Raw genomic sequence first — 23,317 nt, 5'->3', positions numbered from 1 at the left:
GCGCATCAGAATGTGACTCAGAAGATCCACTGAGTCACTAGCATTGTTTCTCTTGCCTCAGTTAACCTGGAACCACAATCTGTAATTGTCACGCGAGCTTCCGAACGGTCGCCTGCAGTCGCTCGCTTGAAAAGTGTTTTCACTGCCATTGTTCTCGAGCAGAGGGAGGAGGAGGATGACACGCGACTGTTGAGACCCGTTAGATTACATTTGTTCTGTTAATCATCCAAAATTAGGTTTTATTTCACTCCCTTAAACTATTATCTTTATCCTGCATCGTAAATATTACATTATCTAAACATATAGTGAGATTCAACTTTATACATTATGTATTTCTATACTAAATTTTAAATATATATATTACATTTTTGTCATACAATACAAAATTAAATAGCAATGAAGACATTTATATCTATACAATGTATATCTTATACAATAACAATACTACTAAAATAATGAAGCTGTAATAAAAAAAAACAGTTTTTTTCATAGTACAATAAGCATCTGTCAATTATTTTTGTATGTATTTACATTTTCATTTACACTTATTTAAAATAGTTATTTTTCCATTTATTTACATTGAGTTATTTTTTAAATAATAGATCTTTTAAAAAAATAAATCCATTACATTAATTTAATACCCTTTTTTCAACATAACATCTTTCTTAAATACAATAAAAAAAAAAATATTTTCTTGTTATTATAAAAACAAGTCGCATTTTTGAAAGTGTAAATGTCACTTTTCCACAAATAAAAAGGGACAATTTAAATGATCGATTTATGAAAGACATGACTAGGGAAAAAAAGAGTAAAATAGGTTGTTAAAATGATTAGAATAGAAAGCTATTAAGAATTCTTGAAGAAGAAAAGTTAATAAAACAGTCCCGGTTTGATCCATTTTTTCTTATTTTTCAGAAACAAATGACTATTTTTCAAGTAAAGCCACATTTTTCATTATTGTATTCTGTGGTCATTGAACTTGCACTGCAGTGAGATAACAAAGATCTTCATAATGAAAGTTCTTTCCTTTGATCCCGCAGCTCTTTTCTATTAACGTGAGCTTTTCTGTACTGGCCTGTGATAAGTCACATGTGGCTGCAGTTAAAGTCAGCGAATGCGAGGTAGAAACTGATCTCCCTCCCTCGTGCGGTTGAAGCCTCTCGGCCAAACAATACAGCCAGTGTCCTCACAAGTGAAGCTTCTGTCTGCGCGTTGAACCTGCTGAAAATAACACACCAATATCATCTCAATATGTTTCTGATGTGTGTGCAGCTTCACACTGAAGACACATTCTTAGAGAGGTGGGCGGGCTCGTGGAAGCACGGGAGGCTTTCATATGGAGCGACGGGGCGGCTGTTTGACTTGGAGAGCTCTGCTGTTATTTCTGTGGAACCTGTGGTGAGCTGGCAGCGAGCGCCCAAACGGTTCTGGACCAGCACATTGAGGAAGTGTCGGGATGAATGAGGCTCGCGGCGGCGAGAGGAAGCAAGACCTCATACGCCAAACATTTTTATAGTGTCAGTGAAACAAACAAAGCAGCTGTATCGGCCCCCGGGAGGCGTAGTCCTGGACGGCGATTTCCTTGAGAGAAGCGCTCTCATGACCTATGAAAACATCTGACAGTCCTAAATATTTCATGTTCAATACGATTCTTTTTCAGTCATAAATGTTTAATTTTAATACTCGGTTTAATATCCTTCCATCATCGCCTCATGACTCATCTACTGCTACAAAAAACATTGGCCCATGGTCGTGGCAACATGTTTCCAAAACACAGCAAATGCTTCGAAATATAAAAACTTTAAGCATTTATTTCCGTACCTTCATCACACGTTAATATCAATTATTGGTCAAGGAAATCAGGCAATTACCACTTTTATGTATGGCTGAAAAGACATACTTGAATTGTGATTCTGATATTTTCAAATTCCATGAGATCTTAGCTTGTTTAGCAGCAGAATCCTCTACAGTTGTTCTTTTTCCTGGCTGAAACATTTACCTTCCCGTCTTACTAGCTAGCTTATAGCTACTTAGTAACAGGTACACACAGCCAGGTTGGCACACAATGTGACAGAATCGTAGGTGGTGTTTTCAGGTACAATCTTGGAGTCGTAGGAATCCGAAGATCAAGCCATTTTGCATGTAGTATTTTCTTGGCAATAGGTAAAACATGTTTTTAAATTATATCATATTACAATTAATTCCATTCTTTGCTTCCCTCCAATTTCCTGAGGATCACTGGCTTATATCACTGAATGAATGCATGTCGACGATAATGACTAGGGAGGATTGTCCTCAAATGTGGTAGGGGTTAAGGACTCGCACTGGCAACCACCTCTGGCGAGAGAACTATAAGAAGATACAAATACCTGTTTCCTCAAGCTTAAAGAACGTGGGCAGGTGGGGAGTCGTGGATACATATTAGGACTTTAAAATAAATGTAAAGGCTGATAGAAGAACTTTTTTCTAAGCCCCCAAAAGATCCTTCTACTTCCGCAAACTTTCTTCATCAATGAAACCTGTTTCTTGAGTCTGTAATAAAGGCCGTGTCCGTTTGGAAGGCTGAAACAAGCCAAGCTTTGTCCACTCTGAGCTTTTTGTCCCGACTCTCCATCACTCTCCAGCCTTCATTGTTCCTCTCAGACTGGCTGCAGGAGGACGTTGTCTTGTTTCTTTTACCCAGCATTCACAGAGGAGAGCATGGTCTGGATCGGGCTTCTTGTCCGCTAAACAAGGCTTCTTTCTGTCCAAACTCCGGCTTGGCACCAGTAGAGAGCGGAGCTGGAAACCCCCAAAGTGCTCAGTGTGACCTGATCTTTTATAGTGACGACACTTTAAATGGCTGCGGACCTGAACTGCCGTGAGGGAGTTCTCTTGTGAGAACATTGCCTTACAGTAGAGGTTAGGTGGTGACACTCAAAGAGTCACACACTCAGTTTATTTATACATTCCTATGTGGTTGTGCGAGCAAAAACACACATACAAAAGCGCTTTGGGCTAGTGTTTATTCATAACTCTGGTAAATATAACTATTTGGCAGCCGAGAGTTAAACATGTGTTGGGTAAATGATGTCATTTGTGGTGGGTGAAGAAATTGCTGTGTCCTTGTACTGTAGCTTAAGTGTGTTCGTCTTGGTTGGACCGCTGCACTTAAAGGGTTTTGTGCACAGTGTCACATAGCTTGAGGATTTCCGCCAGACTTCCATGTGGGTTTAGGACGTGTTCAGCAGATACTGACGTGGAAGAACTGGAACCGGAGACCACCATGAGGTTCATTGAGTATGAACGAAACTATATTCATGTCAAATCAAATCGCACCGGCAGGCCTTTGGAAAAGACAGTTCCAAATGTTCGATCCTTCATACCAGGGCTTAGCGACACCCAGATTAAGAAATCGTTTAAAAAAGCAAGTGTTGCCAAAGGGGTTGAAGATAAGGACAAGGTTTGACGACTGAGTCAAAGTTCAAGATTCAATACAATTTTATTTAAAGCATTTATTCATGAAGGAGCACTCACGGTCTGTATTCATACTGAAAATCAGGATCAAGCGAGCTTTTGCCCTTTTTCTCTGAAGATACTTACAGTTCAAGGTACACTTTATAAGACAAGAGAAAAACAGGTCCCACCAGGCATCCCTCCTGCTTTGTGTTTTTTTTCAACCTCGTCTACACCTAGGTAGGTGGTAGGTACCAACAACACCATCTTGTCTTGTCAAAACAATTAGAGCATCCTAAATCTTTGAAAGAGTTCAATGGCGAACTCCAAACTTCAAGGAAGTTATGAGACCAGCAAAAGAGAGAAACCACCGTGAGGAACTAAAAAATATTTGATTGAAAGCGTCGGATAGAAGGAAGGGCTCAGATGAGTGTGTTGGAGAATAATAGTCAGGTGGTTGAGTTATGCTCCTTTGACTCTCAACATCTGCCTCCTTTAAACACGGTGAGCGAGTTCATGTTCGCGGAGCAGGAAATGCCACGGACAGTGGAGGAGCAGCAACTTTTATTCAGGGTTATGAACCCTCGCATCATTCTAAAAACCTTTGGTAGAGTACATGAGCGAGGCCAAACATGTCTGTTGTCTGAAAGACATCAACTTTAAAAAAAAAAAGATCCTATCTTGATGGAACATTTCAGACCACCAGTGACAACAATGTAGCCTGGACAGTTTTTATTGGGAATCACTGAAATGGGATACAAAAGACCTCCAGGTGAAACCTGGTCTACACCACCATCTCCTCAAAGTCCATCTTTACTCATAATCTGTGACAAAACATCCACTAAGGTTTCGCAACTCTGCGAACTCATGACTCATAGTAGTCTTTACCTCCACCTGAAAACAATTTAAGAAGACAAAGTCCACACATGGAAAGCAAACAGATGGTGCTTTATGTGTTTCGGCACTTGATGGTAGTCGTGGAGACTCTGGAGAGTTGAAAATAAACAAAGAAGGGGGATTTTAAAGAAATCATCACCTGGCAACTGTGAGCTCAATAAAATTCCGTCTGACTTTGATTTTTCCCTTTTCAACAAAGCGCTTAACCAGACCAGGAGTTTCATCCAAAACAGATTACTCTTGCTCAATCCTTTGTGGTTTCCTGAAGAATGTCCAACACTAGTGTTTTCAGAAAGAGTTTTTGGTCGCAAACATGCGTTTAAGATGATTTATTTACATCTTGCTATGCTCTCGAAACCACGGATGGTTATTAAATTAATGTCGAACCCCCTCCGCCCCCTGGAGAAGCATCTCCAAACCAGCGTTTACAACTTTTCATTTGATCAAGATGCTCATCATATTCGAATTTTAGGATTCCACGCCGCTTTTGTTTCTGTTTGACTTGGCAAAGGATGTGCGGCGAAAATCGATCCTCCTCAGCGAGAGCCGGTCACGGTCGACCACTTCGACTCTTGCGCTAGGCCAAGCAGAGCCGCCACATCTGGCAAAGGTTTCCCCCCCCCCCTCCGACATCTGGTTTGCGTATCAGCCCCTCGCACGGCCGTCTACCACAGAGTCTGACGGCATTCACCTCGGAGACGAGCCACTTGGAGATGGTGAGCGAGTTCATGTTCGCGGGGCAGGAAATGCCACTCGCTGCCGGAGGACGGTGGAGGAGCTGCAACTTTTATTGAGGGTTATGAACTCGCATCATTCCAGAAGCTTCGTTGGAGAACAGGAGCGAGGCCAAACATGTCTGTTGTCTGGAAAACATCAACATCCACCTATTTCTTTTATTATACCGACTGAGTTGAACATTTCAGTCCACCAGCGACAACAATGTTACTGGGATGTTTGGTTTTTATTAGGCACTTGCTGGATTAGCTTCATCTAAGACGGGGAACGGTTGGGGCGGAAGACTTAAACTTTATAGGTCAAAAGTGCTGTCTTGGCACAGAAGTATAGCGACCACAAAACAGACCTTTTGCTGTATAATGAAACAAAACATAAGCTGCTGGAGGCAACTCTTGTTCTGGAGACATGTCCGCCACCTCTTACTAAAACACCATGTGACCCGGTATGAGAATTAACTTTGGAAAATAAATATATATTGTATACATTGCAATTGTTTTTATCCCCTCTTCACCAGAAAGATAATTGCGAAAAACTAATGTAAAAAATGATTTTAGATGGAAAATACTTTTTGTAGCCGTCTAGTCAAAGAATCTACGACAATTGCGTCCTCTTGTGTTAGATATAAGAATAGCATTCAAACATACTGTTCACACAATACGTTAACAATTTATTAAACAGTGATTAATTCGATTATAATGAACTGGGCACTTTAATATTCCTTATAGCCATTTAATTTAACGTTTTCAGAAGCTAATCTGCTCCTAAACCGAAGCTATTCAAACGTTAGCATCAGAGGCTAATAACAACTTAGCTAGTATAAAGTTTACTAACCTTCAGTCTTGAACATCAGTTTTGCGACAAAACCATCCAGGACACTTAAGTGAATCAGGGATATTCGATTTACCACTTTAAAACTAACAAAAAGTCCATATATGTAGACCAAAACGGCTGTTGTTACTACTTACTAATGTTGTTACTGCTGCTCCTATTAGATTAGAAAAACAAGATGGCGGATGTTCACAGGTGTGTCTCAATAAATCTAATGATGCGTCACTTAAGATAATAAATTATGTATTTTGTTTACGTGTGATGTAATGAGTTGGTTGGCACAGACTTGAACTACTAGTGGTTTTATTTCAGGAAAATAAAAAATGCTCAGTCAACTGTCTTCACGTTTATTCTCCTCGCTGTCAATCAACCGGAAGACACTTCAGTCACAGTTTTAAACTCGGTTTTCAAGTCGATCAGAGATTCTGTTCTACGTCTGGAGAACTCACAGTTCTGACGTCAAGGAAAGAAAAAAAAACATTAGCTGGAAGAATGGTTTGACATAAATGAACAAGAACTAAATGGATTTGAAACTTAAAAGGCATTTGGTGTTTTTGCTTTTGGCTTCATTAAATGATATTTTGGTTTCCATTCAAGGTGTGAACGAGAGCACAGCCAGAAAAACAAAAAAGGCACCGATACTCTCCATTCTTTAAGACACGTGTGGTCATTTGACAATATTTTACAATAAAACTTTATGCACAAAGGGTCTAAAAAAAGAAAAGAAAAAATCACTTTCTTTGGGACAGCAGGACGTAAACAGCTGACGGCGCGGCGGGCGTCGCCGGTGGTCTTCAGGCGGTCTTCAGGCGGTCTTCAGGCGGTCTTCTTGCAGACGTGGATGAAGTAGCACGGAGCGTTGGTCTGACCCGGAGTGTATTCCTTGAAGTCCCCGTAGACATTGTGCTCCAGTTTGCCGCCGAAGGCCCCGTTCAGCAGAGATTTGAAGGTGTCCAGGCAGTGAGGGTAGTAAGAGAGGCGGAACTTGCTGCAAGTGGAAACCATTTTCGTTTACGATCTTTGTTCGTGCGGAAGCTTCTGTAGATCTCAAATCTGTATTTAACGTTTGTAACAAACTGCGTCAAACAGGGACAGTTTTCTTTTACGTTAATGGTTTAGCTTAAAGCTAATCTAAATATTTACTTTTGTCCTGAAACATCAATCCTGGAGATGCAACAAATTGAAGTAAAGTATAGCAAATTATTGTCGGAATTTTTGGGGGGAAGTCGGCCATTTTGTGGCCTTCAATTATTCGTTTTATCGCATTTGTAGCCCAAAATATATTTAACACCGATATGTATTAAAATATTAGTGCCATCAGAATATTGAATGATCAAATTTAACATTTTAAATTTGTTATTAATTAATTTAATTGTTATATTATTTAACATTAAATCCTTTTTTTTAAATGATTAAATTAAATAATTTCTAAATCAAAAGCTTGAGTTATTATTTATATACACATATATATATATAATATATATATATATATTAATTTTGAACGATTGGTATTAGAATCAAACTGTGTTAAAAACAATTCATTTTCAAAATGAATTATATATAAAAAGAGAAGATAAATCACCATTTAAATATATAAAAAAACTTTAAAAAAAAACTGAATTAATGTATTCAATATACAAATTATTGAACTAAATCATTTAAATAATTAGATGCTTTAAAAAAGCAATAAGCAAGTAAGTTATTAGTATTTATAGAGCGCTTATTTGTTCAGGCTTTTCCTTGATTTTCTGGAACTCCTGTGTTGTTCCCAGTGTTATCTTGACCTTTAAAGTATATACTTTATTGAATATTGTTTTGATTTTGTGACCCTGGTCTGGAAAAGCGCTATACAAATACAAATGAAAAACTAACTTTTTTTAATGGCGAGTGACTAACGCTGAATTAAATACACAGTAATTGTCAATTCTGTGGTCGAAGACACTTCATGAAACATCATGTCTGACACGATGAGCGGCTCATCACACGTGTCACTCACCTGACATCCGGGGTGTCTTGTGGCTTGGCCTGAGGCACCTGGATGGTGTAGTCCAGTGTGATCATGTGAGGTTTGTTGTCGACCCACAGCACCGAGGTGGAGATGTCCTGAGTGAGGTCGCTCTGCAACACATGCCACAAGGGTCAGACCAGGAGACGGATCTGGAGAAGGTCCTCTGTTGACTCAAGACTCGAACCGTGAAGCTGTCGCATGCTGTCGTTTTCTACACAAAATCTTCTCCGTTTGTCTGAAGTTTGACAAGATGGAGACGACAGTTGTGATCGTGTCTCACCTGTGTGTACTTAACAGAGTGAAAGTACACAACTTAATATTTAGATTCATGTTAATGTAAACAAAAACATTAAACTGCTGTTGTTTTCTACACAAAAGCTTCTGTTTGTCTGAAGTTTGACAAGATGGAGACGACAGTTGTGATCGTGTCTCGTCAGTGTGTGCTCAACAGAAAGTACACAACTTAATATTTAGATTCAGGTTAATGTAAACAAAAACATTAAACTGCTGTTGTTTTCTACACAAAAGCTTCTGTTTGTCTGACATTTGACAAGAAGGAGACGACAGTTGTGATCGTGTCTCACCTGTGTGTACTCAACAGAGTGAAAGTACACAACTTAATATTTAGATTCAGGTTAATGTAAACAAAAACATTAAACTGCTGTTGTTTTCTATACAAAAGCTTCTGTTTGTCTGACATTTGACAAGAAGGAGACGACAGTTGTGATCGTGTCTCGCCTGTGTGTACTCAACAGAGTGAAAGTACACAACTTAATATTTATATTCAGGTTAATGTAAACCAAAGGATTAACCTGCTGTTGTTTTCTACACAAAAGCTTCTCTGTTTGAAGTTTGACAAGATGGAGACGACAGTTGTGATCGTGTCTCGTCTGTGCGTACTCAACAGAAAGTACACAACTTAATATCAAGCTTAATATTAAAGTAGGACATAAACAGTTGAAAGACAACCGCTCAACTCGCATATCAAATAAAATGTCCCACTTCCTAAACCTTGTCTGGCCCCCTCTCAGTGAACTCAGGCGACTAATGACGTGGCTAGGGCAGGGGTTTTCCAATGGTTTGACTTGGGCACAACATTATTACTATTTAACCAAATTCAACATTTATTTAAATATTTATTAAATCAAAACAAATCTGAAGTTTAAAAAGAAGGGATTGACCCACAGATAGTGGCTTCACGACACACTTCTGGGTCGTGAAGCCACCACTTGAAAAACCATCAAACCAGTGGTCATAATGTTATGAACGGGACATCCTAGTACCTTGTAGTAGATGTTCTTGCCCTGCGGCGCTCGGCCCGTCTCCAGGATGTAGTCGTAGTTGCGGTGGTCGATGATAAGGATCCCGCCGGGTCGGACCATGCTGGCGATGTTGTGGAGCGCCAACTTCTGGTCGCTCTGGTCCCCTGCAAGGCAAGGAGAGAGAGAGAGAGAGAGAGAGAGAGAGAGAGAGAGAGAGAGAGGGGTTCTGGTTACTGCTCTGGGAAGCTGAAGGATTGTTGTGACCTCAGTGTGCAGACAAAGTCCTTGGAATTCCAAAACGACAATTGTTTTAGGAAACATCTTGCTAGTGTTTGATCCCTTTCTTAAAGGAAATGACGCCTCCTGATGATCCTTTCCTCACTTGTGAACAAGACCCAAAGATAGCACTTCTTTGTCGATCCGTCTTTCGGTTGAAGTAGTAAAACTGGAAAAATGTTGTGCAAACATGAACTTCAAAAGCTGTTGGAATCGACTGCATCCTCTCGTCCTCAGTCACCTCGCGGGATTTCATTGTTCTTAATAATAACTGCTATGTTTGTTTGTTTATTTATTTTTGATTCAAATGTTTTATTTGTTCAGGCTTTTTCCACCATTTTCTGGGACTCTTGTGTTTGTTTCTATGTAGTCTTGGCCTTTTAGTCTTTTTTAATTTGTAGGCATTTTTAATTGTGTATTGCTTTTGATTGTTCAAGTACTTTGTGACCCTGGTCTAGTAAGTTTGCTTTACAAATTACTTTGACTAACTTACTTTATTGCAACACACACCGAAGAAAAAGGGCTGATCATTTTTACAAGTTAACTCTACATAAAATACTGAATTACACATTTTATTTAGAGATAAACCATTAAATAAATATGTTAAAGAATAAAATATGATTTGAAAGGCATTGTTGAATACTGATAAAGTAGGTTAAAAAATAAAATATTGATATATTTATAGCAGTGTATCCCTTTTTTCTCATAACCATCGACACAACAGGGGGTCAATAACTATAAAAACCTCCTTGACATTCACCTTTAAAGTGTTTGATCCCTTTCTTAAAGGAACTGTTGCCTTAAATCCTGACGATCCTTTTCCTCACTTGTGAACAAGACCCAAAGATAGCACTTCTTTGTCGATCCGTCTTTCGGTTGAAGTAGTAAAACTGGAAAAATGTTGTCCAAACATGAGCTTCAAAAGCTGTTGGAATCGACTGCATCCTCTCGTCCTCAGTCACCTCGCGGGATTTCATTGTTCTTAATAATAACTGCTATGTTTTTTTATTTATTTTTGATTCAAATATATTATTTGTACAGGCTTTTTCCCCAATTTTCTGGGACTCTTGTGTTTGTCTCTATGTTGTCTTGGCCTTTTAGTGTTTTTTAATTTGTAGGCATTTTTAATTGTGTATTGGTTTGATTGTTCAAGTACTTTGTGACCCTGGTCTAGAAAGTTTGCTTTACAAATTACTATGACTAACTTACTTTATTGCAACACACACACAGAAGAAAAAGGGATCATTTTTACAAGTTAATTGTAAATAAAATACTGAATTACACATTTTATTTAGAGATAAACCATTAAATAAATATGTTAAAGAATAAAATATGATTTGAAAGGTGCAAAAAAAATAAAATACTGATATATTTATAGCAGTGTATGTATTTTTTCTCATACCCAACGACACAACAGGGGGTCAATAACTATAAAAACCTCCTTGAAATTCACCTTTAAAGTCTGGCAGATGTGCGAACGAGTTCCCGAGGCAGATGACGGCGTCGAATCCGTCGGCTGGTTTCCGGATGTCCTCGGGCAGGTTCAGCCAGTTGGCCTCTTCGATCACTGGGGGATCACAAGGGTCAAGGGTTAAGGAGGTCACCCGGCGGCGAGTCGAGGACGGAGGCTCTCGTACCCCACTGGTCGAAGGCTTGCTCTTTCCTGCGCTCCCACCTGGACTTGAGCGCGTACTTCAGCATCTTGTCGCTGGCGTCCACGCTGGTGACGTCGAAGCCTTCCTCCACCAGCATGATGGAGTCCACGCTGCAGCAGAAAACACTTTCACTTTGAGGGACTCGATTCAGAAAAAAAATACCTCAAAACCAAAATCCAACAACTCAATAACAAATCCTCATAATGCGTTTTTAAATCTGTGTCAATGTTGAATTCAACTTTTTACAACACAAGTAAAACGACACAAACTTACAATTATTCATACAAATAATGATATTTTATTTTATTAATCTCTTTATTTCATTTTTATATTCACAAAGTGTGAATATTATCGTGTTTAAAAGCAGAAACGGTTGCTAAACAATTATTTCCCCAAAAATATTTTAACACACAATATAAAAATATACATTTGAAAAATATAACCATTCTTTTAAATAAATTCCAGAGTTAATATGACGACTTAAAATGTATTTTTATAGTAAATAAAGTTTGTTCTTGAGGTATTATTCCTTATCGAAGAGAATATATTGTAAATAAGGCGTACAAACAGTTGAATTAAACAATAACTGTTTACAAAAATGTTAAACAACATTTTTAAAATAACTTTTAAATACCGCAGCCTATGTGGTTTGAATCGGAAGAATAAACACTTAATATAATTTATGTTAAGTATAAGCAAACACTAAACTATACAGAAAGTGTGAATATTATCGTTGCTAAACAATTGTTTTCCCAAAAATATTTTTAACAAACAATATAAAAATGTACTTTTGAAAAATATAACCAAATAAAACTTAAACATAATCAGATACACATGTAAAAAATATATAAAATGTATCATGTTTCTTAGTATTAAGCTATACATTAAATAAAGTAAATATGTTAATTTTGGATGATATTTTCATTTTATCATTCTTTTTCTTTTGTGTTTACATCATATTTTAATTTTTTAACCCTTTTCTTCTTCCCGGGCAACTTTCCTACTACAATCTTTTTAATATTGTTTATATAAAATCATTTATATCATCATAATGTATAAACTACGTAATGAAGTTAATATATATATCGACAATACTAATGAAAACAATACATGTAATTAAATTACCCAACTGTAGGACAAATAAATAAATAAACATCTTATTTTAAAATGAAATAAAAATAGAAATAATTGTAATAAAATGTATACGTTAGAAAATATTGGTTATAAAAACTATTTTTTTTATTTTTAATTAATTCATTTAATCGCTGCTTCAATATTGATCTCAAATTGAAAGAGTTGACTCGAGGACGTCACAAGATCCTCCATCATCGAGCCAAAAATAGTGAAGCCTCTTGTAACCTCAGTCGCAGACGAGCGTGTTTACGTCTCGGCTGACGGCTACGATGAGGGTCAAAGTTGAGAAGTCGTTGCACAATATTTACACTGATGGTTGAACCGTCACAAGGGCGTCACTCATTAATCCATCCAGAGCATTTGGGGATCTTTCAACGGAGGTTCTTAGGTAATCCTGGACCGAGGTCGGCTCAGGAGCGAAGGGTCAAAGCGTGTTCTGTGTCCATGGCCTCTGCTGCTGATAAACTATCAGTGAGGTAAACATTGTAGGAACTAACAGCAGCTCCAGAGCTCAACGTCTAAACATAAAGACACTCAGTAACCAGATAAAAATGACCTACTTACTGAATCTTCTGCATAAATTGACCAAAAAAGGTTAAATCTAAAACTCACATTTATTCATAGCGGTTCAATTATATTACAAAGCGACATTACAACACTTAGATCGGACCAATCAATGTGAACTATTTTGAATTATATGAATCATTATTAAGAATCTTTTTTAATCCATTCCTTGTTTATATTATTCCAATTTTTATTTTGTCACGATATTATAATTTTCTTGAGATATATATATATATATATCGTCTATTATCTTAGTTTCACCGAACATTTATTCATTTTTATTTCAAATTTTGCTCTCACTCATCATAATCATAAGAACAATCCAGATAAATTATTGAACAATTATCAGAATCAGAACAGATTTATTGCCAGCGTTTTAAAAGCAACACAGGATATTGTTTTTGTGGCGATGAAAGTACAGAATAAAATATTTAAATAAAATGACAGGAATAAACCCCGAGGCAATAATAGTCATTACAAGAAAGTAATTTATACAATTATTATAATAATAATACAATTGTCTGTCATATCCTGTACAGCTAGTGTTCATTTTTTAGCAATAAATAGATATATTTTTTAAATATGATGGGAAATCACCAGGTGTGTTTTGTTACACTAATAATAACTGATAATAACTGATAATGTGACAGCCTAGCAAAGGAAAGGTCCATTTGGCGAGCTTAACAAAATATATATTAAGTAGATTTAGGTCAAAACGTTATTTGTATAGAGATTTTCTAGACCAGGGTCACAAAGCGCTTAAACAATCAAAACAATATTCAATAAAGTATATACTTTAAAGGTCAAGATAAAACTGATAACACAACAGGAGTTCCAGAAAATCAAGGAAAAGCCTGAACAAATAGAAACGTCTTAAGATGTTTCTTGAAGGAGTCAGTAGATCATCAAACACAGAGAGAGAGGAAGATGGTTCCAAAGTTTAAGTAAACTATTCCAATTTGAGATCAATATTTAAGCAGCGATTACATGTAATGTTTAAACGAATTAATAATAATAATAATAAAAATGTCATTAATGAAATAAGTGAAATGATTTGACCCCTGACCTTTTAACCAGTCGATGTCTTTTGTTATATTTGTTTTTTGCATTTTTTTTGTCCATTCTAAGGGACATACGTTTGCTTTAGAAATCTTTCTGTGACTAAAATTTGAATTGTTACAATTTGGTGATGAAAAATCGGTTGTTGTTGTTTTTTGTTTTTTTTAAACGTCCCATTTGGTTAAACAATGAGCTTAAATACACGTTTAATAACAGCCGAATTAAAGACCTAGAGTGTGAAAATAGTCACGCAGAAGCTCCATCTCTCCACGCTTTGTCGTTTCACCGGAAACCGCTAGAGCGTCTAGAAGCGGCGGAAAAGTAACGGAGGTTTGGTCCGCGGCTACAAAAAAACGGCTGAGTGCGCGTTCTTCTAACGTTTACCCGGTTCCGCATGCGACGTCCAGGATCCTGCGGGCCCCCTGCTGCCTCAGCAGCGACAACACCCAGCTCTTGTACTCCTGGGTCCGGCTCTGCGTGTCCCCGATGTACAGCTCCCACACTTTGGCCGCCTTGCCGTCGGCGTACTGGTCGGGGAGACCCTCGGCAGCCACGCCGAGGGAGCGGGTCCTGAACACGCTGTCGACCGACATGCTGTCACTTTTCTCGGCTGGACTCGAGCACTGATGCCCGCTGGTGTTTAGGTTGGTATTTATATGAGCGACAGCGAGAGGATAAACTTTCAGCCAATCACGCGCCGACGTTAATCGACGCCCTCTTTTTGATTGGTCTTCCCGTGTACTTCCGTGTTTACGCTGCTGACGTAGATATTTACTTCTTCCCCGAGTTATGCTTTCAGGGACAGTTTTCAGTATGATGAAAATATTTTGCCAAATACTTTTAGGTTCGTTGTCAGATATAAAACTCGTAAAAACTTTAATACACTTAAACAGTGCTCGACTTATTTACTATTTCGTTGAACGTTACTTCAATGCGCCAAAGTATCCCCTGTAAGGCAAGATATAGGGTAAAAAAATTGGTTGCAGTTTATAGTTTATTGTGTTCAGTTGTATTTGTTAATTGCAGGTGCAATAATAATAATAACAATCTACAAGACACTCTTTAACGTGGATATGTATATATAAAATATAAATTAGAAACAGGAATTATGTTTTTAAATAAACAAAATCAAAAATGGTCAATAAATAAAAAATGTTTTTTCTTTCTCCCATTAAACATCCGTTTCTAGCGATAAAAATACATATAAATTAGCGTTGCTCATTCTTATAATTATTTAAAATAAATTCCAAAGTTAATACGACGACTTAAAATGTATTATAATAGTAAATAAAGTTTGTTCTTGAGGTATTATTCCTTATCGAAGAGAATATATTGTAAATAAGGCGTACAATCAGTTGAATTAAACAATAACTATTTACAAAACTGTTAAGCAACATTTTTAAAATAACTTTTAAATATCGCAGCCTATGTGGTTTAAATCGTAAGAATAAACACTTAATATAATTGATGTATAAGTATAAGCAAACACTAAACTAGAGGCACAACAAACCAGGGCCGGGTCTAGACAGGCATGTATGAGGGGGCAGATACAAATCTTGAGGGGGCATTGTGCCAGGCCCCCTCTTGCCCCTGCCTAGACCCGGCCCTGGTTGAAGGGGGCACAACATTTATTTGAGGGGGCCAGGCCCCCTCTTGCCCCTGCCTAGACCCGGCCCTGGTTTGAGGGGGCACAACATTTATTTGAGGGGGCCAGGCCCCCTCTTGCCCCTGCCTAGACCCGGCCCTGCAACAAACTGACCTCTTGGACTAGTTTGTTGTGTAATGGAGTCAATTATAAGCGCCTCTGAGCCATAAAGCAACAACCTCTCCTCCTCCATCTCCTATTGGCCCGTCAAGTTCAGCAAGGGTCACTTCATGTTGGATAAGACAAGGTTATCTCAGTCGCAACCAGCCACATCCTGGTCCGACCTGCTGTAATCCAGCTCCTGTGTTCTTTGTGTGACGTGACCTTTTCGACGGTTGTTTGAAGAATAACACAACTTTTAATAACTCACTAAGCGGATCTGGCAGTTTTGGCAGCACACGGATGACAAAAGTAAATATCAGCAATAATGACTTATTAACAGCTCAAAGGTTTCTCACCCACATGGATTTATTGTTGACCTTTCAGCCCATAATACAGCTTGGGAGCCTACAATCTGTACGTTGTCCACACTGTGTCTCGTTTCCCAGGTTGTAGATAATAGTTGAGGTGGCCCAAGAATGGAGCCTTGAGGAACCCCACCTGCGAGTTATTAGTAGTAATATTTGAATCTGGTTACTAATTCTAGTAATTCTAGTCCAAGAGGTCAGTTTGTTGTGCCTCTAGTTTAGTGTTTTCTTATACTTAACATAAATTGTAATCATTCTGTGTTTATTCTTCTGATTTCAACCACATAGGCTGCGATATTTAAAAGTTGTGTTATCAGTTTTATCTTTCCCTTTAAAGTATATACTTTATTGAATATCGTTTTGATTGTTTAAGCGCTTTGTGACCCTGGTCTAGAAAAGCGCTATACAAATAAAAATTACTTACTTACTTACTTACAAAACTGATAGTGAGCCTGGATTAGCTAGTTTCCTTTTATTATGTTCATATTTATAAAAATATTACCTTTTTGAAAAGTTGCTGACTTGTGTATTTGTATGAAAATATTATTTTTAAAAGAGAAAGAAAGTGATGGTATATGGACAGTTTAAAAAAAAAAAAAAAAATACAACTAATATATTAAGAATGCATAATCTAAATACCAAATTAAATATTTGCCATATTCATAAAATGTTAAAGAGGAATTTACACTATATTCAGAATAATAATACTACAGTATAACTAGTAAATAATAATATAATCAAAAGAATCAAATACAAAAATGAATGTAATTAAATATTTTGGTTAAACATTGTCGCTTACTTTTGAGATAATCCTCTCATAATTGACTTTGTTTTCTTGAACTCTTCATTCGAGTGGAATGTTTGTTCAAGCTGGAATTCCACATCAACGACTTGTTATCTGGTGCGTCGGGCGGACTGGTGCGGACTGAGCGAGCTCGAGGCGGCGCTCGCTGACGTCCAAAGTCTGCTCTCTGTCTCAGATGGGCCTTTTGTGGGTCATCACGTCGATGAGCTGGACTTTGGTGTCGGTGGGAGATTGTTGTCGTGAGGCTGTTGGTTTTTGGTTTCCTATTAACTGATGTCTCAACTGGCCAGATTACAGCCAACTTCTTCTTTTCTTTTTTTTTCTAATAAATTAAATTCCTGCTCGACTGGTTCAGGAAACGAGACACACAAAAGTAAGTGAGTAACAAAAGTGAGGTTCAGTTACGGATCCACAAATCTTTGAGGATGAAATCACACTGTAGAGGCTTTAAGAAACATCTTAAGACGTTTTTATTTGTTCAGGCTTTACCTTGATTTTCCGGAACTCCTGTTGTGTTATCAGTTTTATCTTGATCTTTAAAGTATATATTTTATTGAATATTGTTTTGATTGTTTAAGCGCTTTGTGACCCTGGTCTGGAAAAGCGCTATATAAATAAAAATTACTTACTTACTTAGAGAGGAAGCTGCAGGAAAAAAAGGTATTAAATTATATAAATAAATTACATTTGTGTTAAAAAAAAAAAGGTCACAATGTGGGTGTAAATTTGAAGCGTGTATGAGATCCGTCCTCTAGTTTATTATTTATAGTGTATTCACTGTTTTAGTTTATGTGTATTACAAATTATGACACAAATGCCGTGTTCTTGTGTTGTGGCTTAAAACAAATATCATTTTCTGTAATTCCAGCAATGATTCGCTGAAGTTTCCTCCAAAGAAGACAGATGCATATAAACATAAATACATAAATTGTATTTAATGTAATTTAAGTTTTCTTCGTAACAAAGACGAGAATGAGTTTAGAAAATAAACTGCAGTTATATTGCAGAAGAACCACTAGAGGGCAGCAAACACTTCCAATCCACATTGACTCGCACTTAAACAATCTTTTCTGATCGATTTGTAAAAACGTGATTTACAGGAATGTAAAGTTCACTCTTTTATCGATTATTCCCTGATAGATTTAAAGTCACACAGTCATCTGACACTTGATCACATGATCACTTCAGTTGATGCTCTTAATTCACAGACACTACAACAACAAGCGTTCAAAAATCAACTGGAACATTTGTATTTCCAGAAGAAAAATGCTGTGCGAATGTTGACTCTGCTGAACATCCCATAATAGAATTGTATCTAGTAGTCAAGTGTGTTGATACAAGTTGAAGTTTCAAGGTGTGAGTAGATGAATGTACCTGAAGGTCAAAGTGGAAGGAGTTGAAACATGAGTTGAAGAGTTTTTCCCATTCAAGTGAATGAGGGGAAAAAAGGGTAGAAAAAGAGGAATAGAAGAAAGAGGTAATGGCTACATAGTGTCATTCACTGTAGCAGTCAAGCAGTAATTGCTAACTGAAAATATATAGGCTTAAAAATGGGAGGACGTTACAAGTCGGCAGGTCAGAGGTCAAATACAACCGTCAGAGCAGCAGATCCTCACCGAGACGTTCCTGAAGTCCATCGCCTGCTTCTCCATCGTGTCCTCGCACACCTTCTCCTCTTCAGTCTCACAGCCTGTTCAGGAAGGAGGAAGTTAGGACCAAACCAGAGTTGATGGATTGATCTCGTGACCTTCAAGGTGTCAAGGTCAGCAGCTGCACAGAGAGAGACGTTCATCTGATGCTCATGTTCACGATGTCTTTGTCCTGCTCTTGAGGGACTTCCAGGCTGGAAAGTAACTTCTTATGAAACTTTTCTTCATCCTCAGCAAATATCACATTCTCAAGGCTACATTTAAAATGTCACTCCTGATATTAACATTTTAATTGACTATTTGAAAATCTTACATAAAAAAAAAAAATTAATTTTGATTCTTTGGATTTTCCTTACATATACAGACATATACAGGAATTTATAATGTATAAATCATTTCGTTGCCATTTTCACTGCAATAAAAGAAAGTCTAAATCTAAGTCTAACTATGTTTTCTGTGGATTTTTTTGTTTTTCTTTATTCATGAGCTAATTTAAATATATAAACATTCTGTATAAACTAATGTATCGATATGTTGTGTCACTTTTTAATAAAGTCAAGTAATTAAATAAATAAATGGCCCGAATGTGAAGGCAAAACATTCAAATTAAATATTTAGTGTCCTGAGATTTTTATTTTTCATCACTTGAAGATTTATGACCAGATTTAAAAACATTTAAAGGTGATAAACAAAGTTAACAAAAGTAAAAGTAAAACCCTTGAATTTTTTTTTTGTTTCTTCCTTTAAACCTTCGACAAATGAGTTTGAATGAATCAATTATTTTGCCATGTGAAGAAACATTTTACCACATTTTCTTGACTAATATTTTACCTTCTGCATATGTGTGGATAATGTGCTTTTGACCTTTGACCTCATTAGTGTCAGGCCCTCTTCTTAGCTTTAGCATTAGCATTAGCATTAGCATTGTCGACATTTCAGATACATTTACACTCAAAGTGACTTTAATTTAACACATGCATGAACCAGAAAGACGCAGTTCTATTGTTTTACTTTACAAACAAACTTTGTGACAAAAGTTAATGAATATAAAAGCTCGACAAAATACAATCACACCTTTAGTTTTGTCATTAATATGAGTTTAAGTTCACAACATGGTTCTCAGCTGCTATAGTTGTGTGAAGAAGGTCAATGTTCTCACCCGCAGATGTCCCAGTAAGCCAGGGTCATGAGCAAATTTTCATCTTCAATGTTGTTGAAGCTGGAGTGCATCAGCTAGTTTCATCACATGACTGGGACGGCACTTGGGCTTAGAGCGCCCTCTTGTGGCGCACGGAAGGATCTGACTGTATTAATGTGGTCCTCATGAGATCACAGTAACCTGTGAGGTTTCCACGTCTGAGGAAGGTCGAGGTCGAGGTCGGGTTTGGAGATGAACCGAACGATCATATCGTGTAATATTTGGACATGAAATTTGTTCATGTTTTTCGTCCTGTAAGAAAATGCTAAGATCAGCATTTAGCTCAGGGTCCCAAAGTCATTCAGGGCTCAGATTGAGGTTGTTATGCATTTTGTTTTTTATTTCATTTATTTTGTTATTTTCAATTATGAACACAAATAAACAAGAAAGAGACACACCTTTCATACTGGACTGAAACACACCAGACGTTCAATCAACACAGCCTTGTCTGCAGGATTCATGAAAGTTAGTGGGATTCATTTAAGTCTGTAGGATTCATTTAAGTCTGTAGGATTTATAAAGTTTATATGATTCAATAAAGTCTGTAAGATTCATAAAAGTCTGTAGGATTCATTTAAGTCTGTAAGATTTATTGAAGTCTGTAGGATTTATGAAGTTTTTATGATTCAATAAAGTCTGTAGGACTCATGAAAGTCTGTAGGATTCATGAAAGTCTGTAGGATTCAATAAAGTCTGAAGGATTCAATAAAGTCTGTAAAATTCAATAAAGTCTGTATGATTTATTAAAGTCTGTTGGATTCAATAAAGTCTGTAGGATTCAATAAAGTCTGAAGGATTCAATAAAGTCTGTAGGATTCAATAAAGTCTGTAGGATTCAATGAAGTCTGAAGGATTCAATAAAATCTGTAGGATTCAATAAAGTCTGAAGGATTCAATAAAGTCTGTAAAATTCAATAAAGTCTGTATGATTTATTAAAGTCTGTTGGATTCAATAAAGTCTGTAGGATTCAATAAAGTCTGAAGGATTCAATAAAGTCTGTAGGATTCAATAAAGTCTGTAGGATTCAATAAAGTCTGTTGGATTCAATAAAGTCTGAAGGATTCAATAAAGTCTGTAGGATTCAATAAAGTCTGTATGATTCATTAAAGTCTGTTGGATTAAATAAAGTCTGTAGGATTCATTAATTCTGTAGGATTAAATAAAGTCTGTAGGATTCAATAAAGTCTGTAGGATTCAATAAAGTCTGTAGGATTCAATAAAGTCTGTTGGATTCAATAAAGTCTGAAGGATTCAATAAAGTCTGTAGGATTCAATAAAGTCTGTATGATTCATTAAAGTCTGTTGGATTAAATAAAGTCTGTAGGATTCATTAATTCTGTAGGATTAAATAAAGTCTGTTGGATTCAATAAAGTCTGTAGGATTCATTAATTCTGTAGGATTAAATAAAGTCTGTTGGATTCAATAAAGTCTGTAGGATTCATTAATTCTGTAGGATTAAATAAAGTCTGTAGGATTCAATAAAGTCTGTATCACTCAAGAGTGTGCTTTTCAGCATTCACAAAATTATATGAAATAATTGAAAATTAAAATGATATTTTATGACTTCAGAAGCAAGATTTACAAAAGAAACGATCCTTCAAACAACTTTTAGAAAATAAAAAACAAGAAAACCTAAAACTGAAAAGTGTTATTTCGGATATTTTTGAAAGATGAGAAAAAAAAAGATTTTATGCGTTTTATATTTACTTGACAAGATGAAACAAGGCAATGCTAAGCTAAAGGAGATGTAGCATTAGCATGTAAAGCTAGCTTCACACTCAATGTGAAAATACATTCTTTATGCGCACAAAAGCGTCTCCCATATTTCCCGAGCAGAGTCGGAGCGTCGACCACGAGTGAGCGAATCAACGCGCCACGTCTCCCGACGCCGCCGTCGACACGTGGCGTAAGTCGATCTCTCTGCGCTTGTTGCACCTGACGATGACGCACCTCCCCACGGCGATGACCAGGAACACGACCGCAGCCAGCAGCAACCACGACCAGATGAAACTCCACATGAACAGCGAGGGCTCGTCCTTGGCTTCCACCTTCTTCTTCTCATCATCCGCCGCCGGCACGCACTTCACCTTGCCCTCCAGCACGAACCCGTCCTTGCAGGAGCATCGGAAACTCCCGAAAGAGTTCTCGCAGACCTGGTCGCACTGATCCATCTTGCACTCGTCGATGTCCTCGCAGATCTTCTCGTCTCTTATGTATCCATCGGCGCAGCGGCAGTCGTACCCGGTGTTTACGTCGCATATGGCCGGGCACTTCGCCTCAGAGCAGTGGACTTTGCAAAGACGAGGGTCTTTGATTTCGGGGGCGAATCCTTTTTCGCAAGAGCACGTGTAGCCGTCCTTCACGACGTTGCACTTCTGCTGGCACGGGGCGCCGGTACATCCTTTCTTGCTCTTAAAAACCTTCGACTCCGCCACTTGCCGCGCCGTGCAAGCGTCTTCGTAGCTGGTCCTGCACAAGAACCCGTCGCTCTGGGTCGAACAAACCTGCTTGACCGACTCTTGTCCACTTGAAACGGTCACGCAGAGCGGTGGACACACTTTGTCTCCTTCACGCCACGCGGTAGCCGTCGCATCGGAAGCGTCGCCGCAGACGTTCTCCGGCAGTAGTGGGCCGATCCAGAACTCCCCACCATCCAGTCCCGAAGTCACCCTGTCCAGCAGTCGCTCATCGGCCGGAGACCGGACCGTCATCAGCTCTCCATTGTTTCCTCGGCATCTCTCCTCGGCGGTCAGGAAATCCACTGCAGAGCGGTGGACGACGACGCAGCTGCTTCCAGAACACACGGGTCGACACGGGCTGAGCTGAGCTCCACAGAACCGGACCATAGAAGTCAAAATGAGCAGAGTGGAAAATGCCATCGCGGGTCGTGCGTCGGTGCGGAGGGATGGAGTAAATGTGGCTGATTCATACCCATTTCAGCTCCTCGACTGCGGAAGGAAAGTTAACGACAGGAAGGAAACCAGATAAAGTCCAAACCTCTGCTCTGGTCCAGAGAGAGGCAGACGCACAAACTTTGTTCCCATTGATTTAAATAACACAATTCTTTCAGCAGGAAATGCTTATGAACAATAAAACGTGTTTAGACACACACGCACACAAATACACACACACTCAACTATGATAGAGAACGCACACACTTAAACACACTAGACACAAGCTGTGTTTCCAACACACACTCACATATCACACAAACACATGAGTCATACACAAAGACTGTTTTGCCATAATGAATACAACTATACATTACTTATAAAAGTACACACTAGTACATGTACTGGTTTTTGTTTTCCACACACACAACAAGGCATACACAAACCAAAGAGTAGATAAACACAAAAAATACAAAAAAGTGGTTGGATTTTTTTTCACCCACACACAAAGAAATACGCTCACACAAGCATGCAAACACATTTTTAACTGAAGTACACACACTTCCAAGTACACAATAAACCCAACACACACAAAAAACGTTGTTCAACAACTTTTTCAACAGAATTACCCGACCGATCAACAGTGTCTCTCCTTCTCGCCTGTTGACACAAATGATCAGATTAAGCGCACACAAAGAACTACTGACTCACACATTGTATACAAACTGTCATAATGAATCACTTCCTGTTTGGTATCCAAACAAACACACAACTGTTTTTCCATCTCTTTAATGACATCATCGCAGA

At 37.9% G+C, this 23,317-nt stretch overlaps 2 protein-coding genes across 2 annotated transcripts; both read right to left on the bottom strand.

The window, feature by feature from the left end:
- Nucleotides 1-6,226: 6,226 nt before the first annotated feature.
- Nucleotides 6,227-14,471, bottom strand: gnmt (glycine N-methyltransferase). The gene is made up of 6 exons (XM_087779911.1): nucleotides 14,238-14,471; nucleotides 11,079-11,206; nucleotides 10,895-11,008; nucleotides 9,187-9,329; nucleotides 7,892-8,013; nucleotides 6,227-6,883 (listed from the first exon to the last, which is right to left on the bottom strand). The coding sequence occupies exons 1-6, from the start codon at nucleotides 14,444-14,446 to the stop codon at nucleotides 6,712-6,714; spliced, it is 888 nt and encodes a 295-aa protein (XP_087636037.1). The 5' UTR covers nucleotides 14,447-14,471; the 3' UTR covers nucleotides 6,227-6,711.
- A 5,459-nt stretch (nucleotides 14,472-19,930) lies between these two features.
- Nucleotides 19,931-22,535, bottom strand: LOC148060295 (thrombomodulin-like). Its single transcript, XM_087780194.1, has one exon. The coding sequence runs from the start codon at nucleotides 22,496-22,498 to the stop codon at nucleotides 21,485-21,487; it is 1,014 nt and encodes a 337-aa protein (XP_087636320.1). The 5' UTR covers nucleotides 22,499-22,535; the 3' UTR covers nucleotides 19,931-21,484.
- Between the last annotated feature and the right edge of the window lie 782 nt (nucleotides 22,536-23,317).

Source organism: Callionymus lyra, chromosome 18 (genome assembly GCF_982586985.1).
Source record: "Callionymus lyra chromosome 18, fCalLyr1.hap1.1, whole genome shotgun sequence".
Lineage (NCBI taxonomy): Eukaryota > Metazoa > Chordata > Actinopteri > Syngnathiformes > Callionymidae > Callionymus > Callionymus lyra.
The sequence above is the reverse complement of the archived record's forward strand: the minus strand, read 5'-3'. Positions and strand labels throughout refer to the sequence as shown.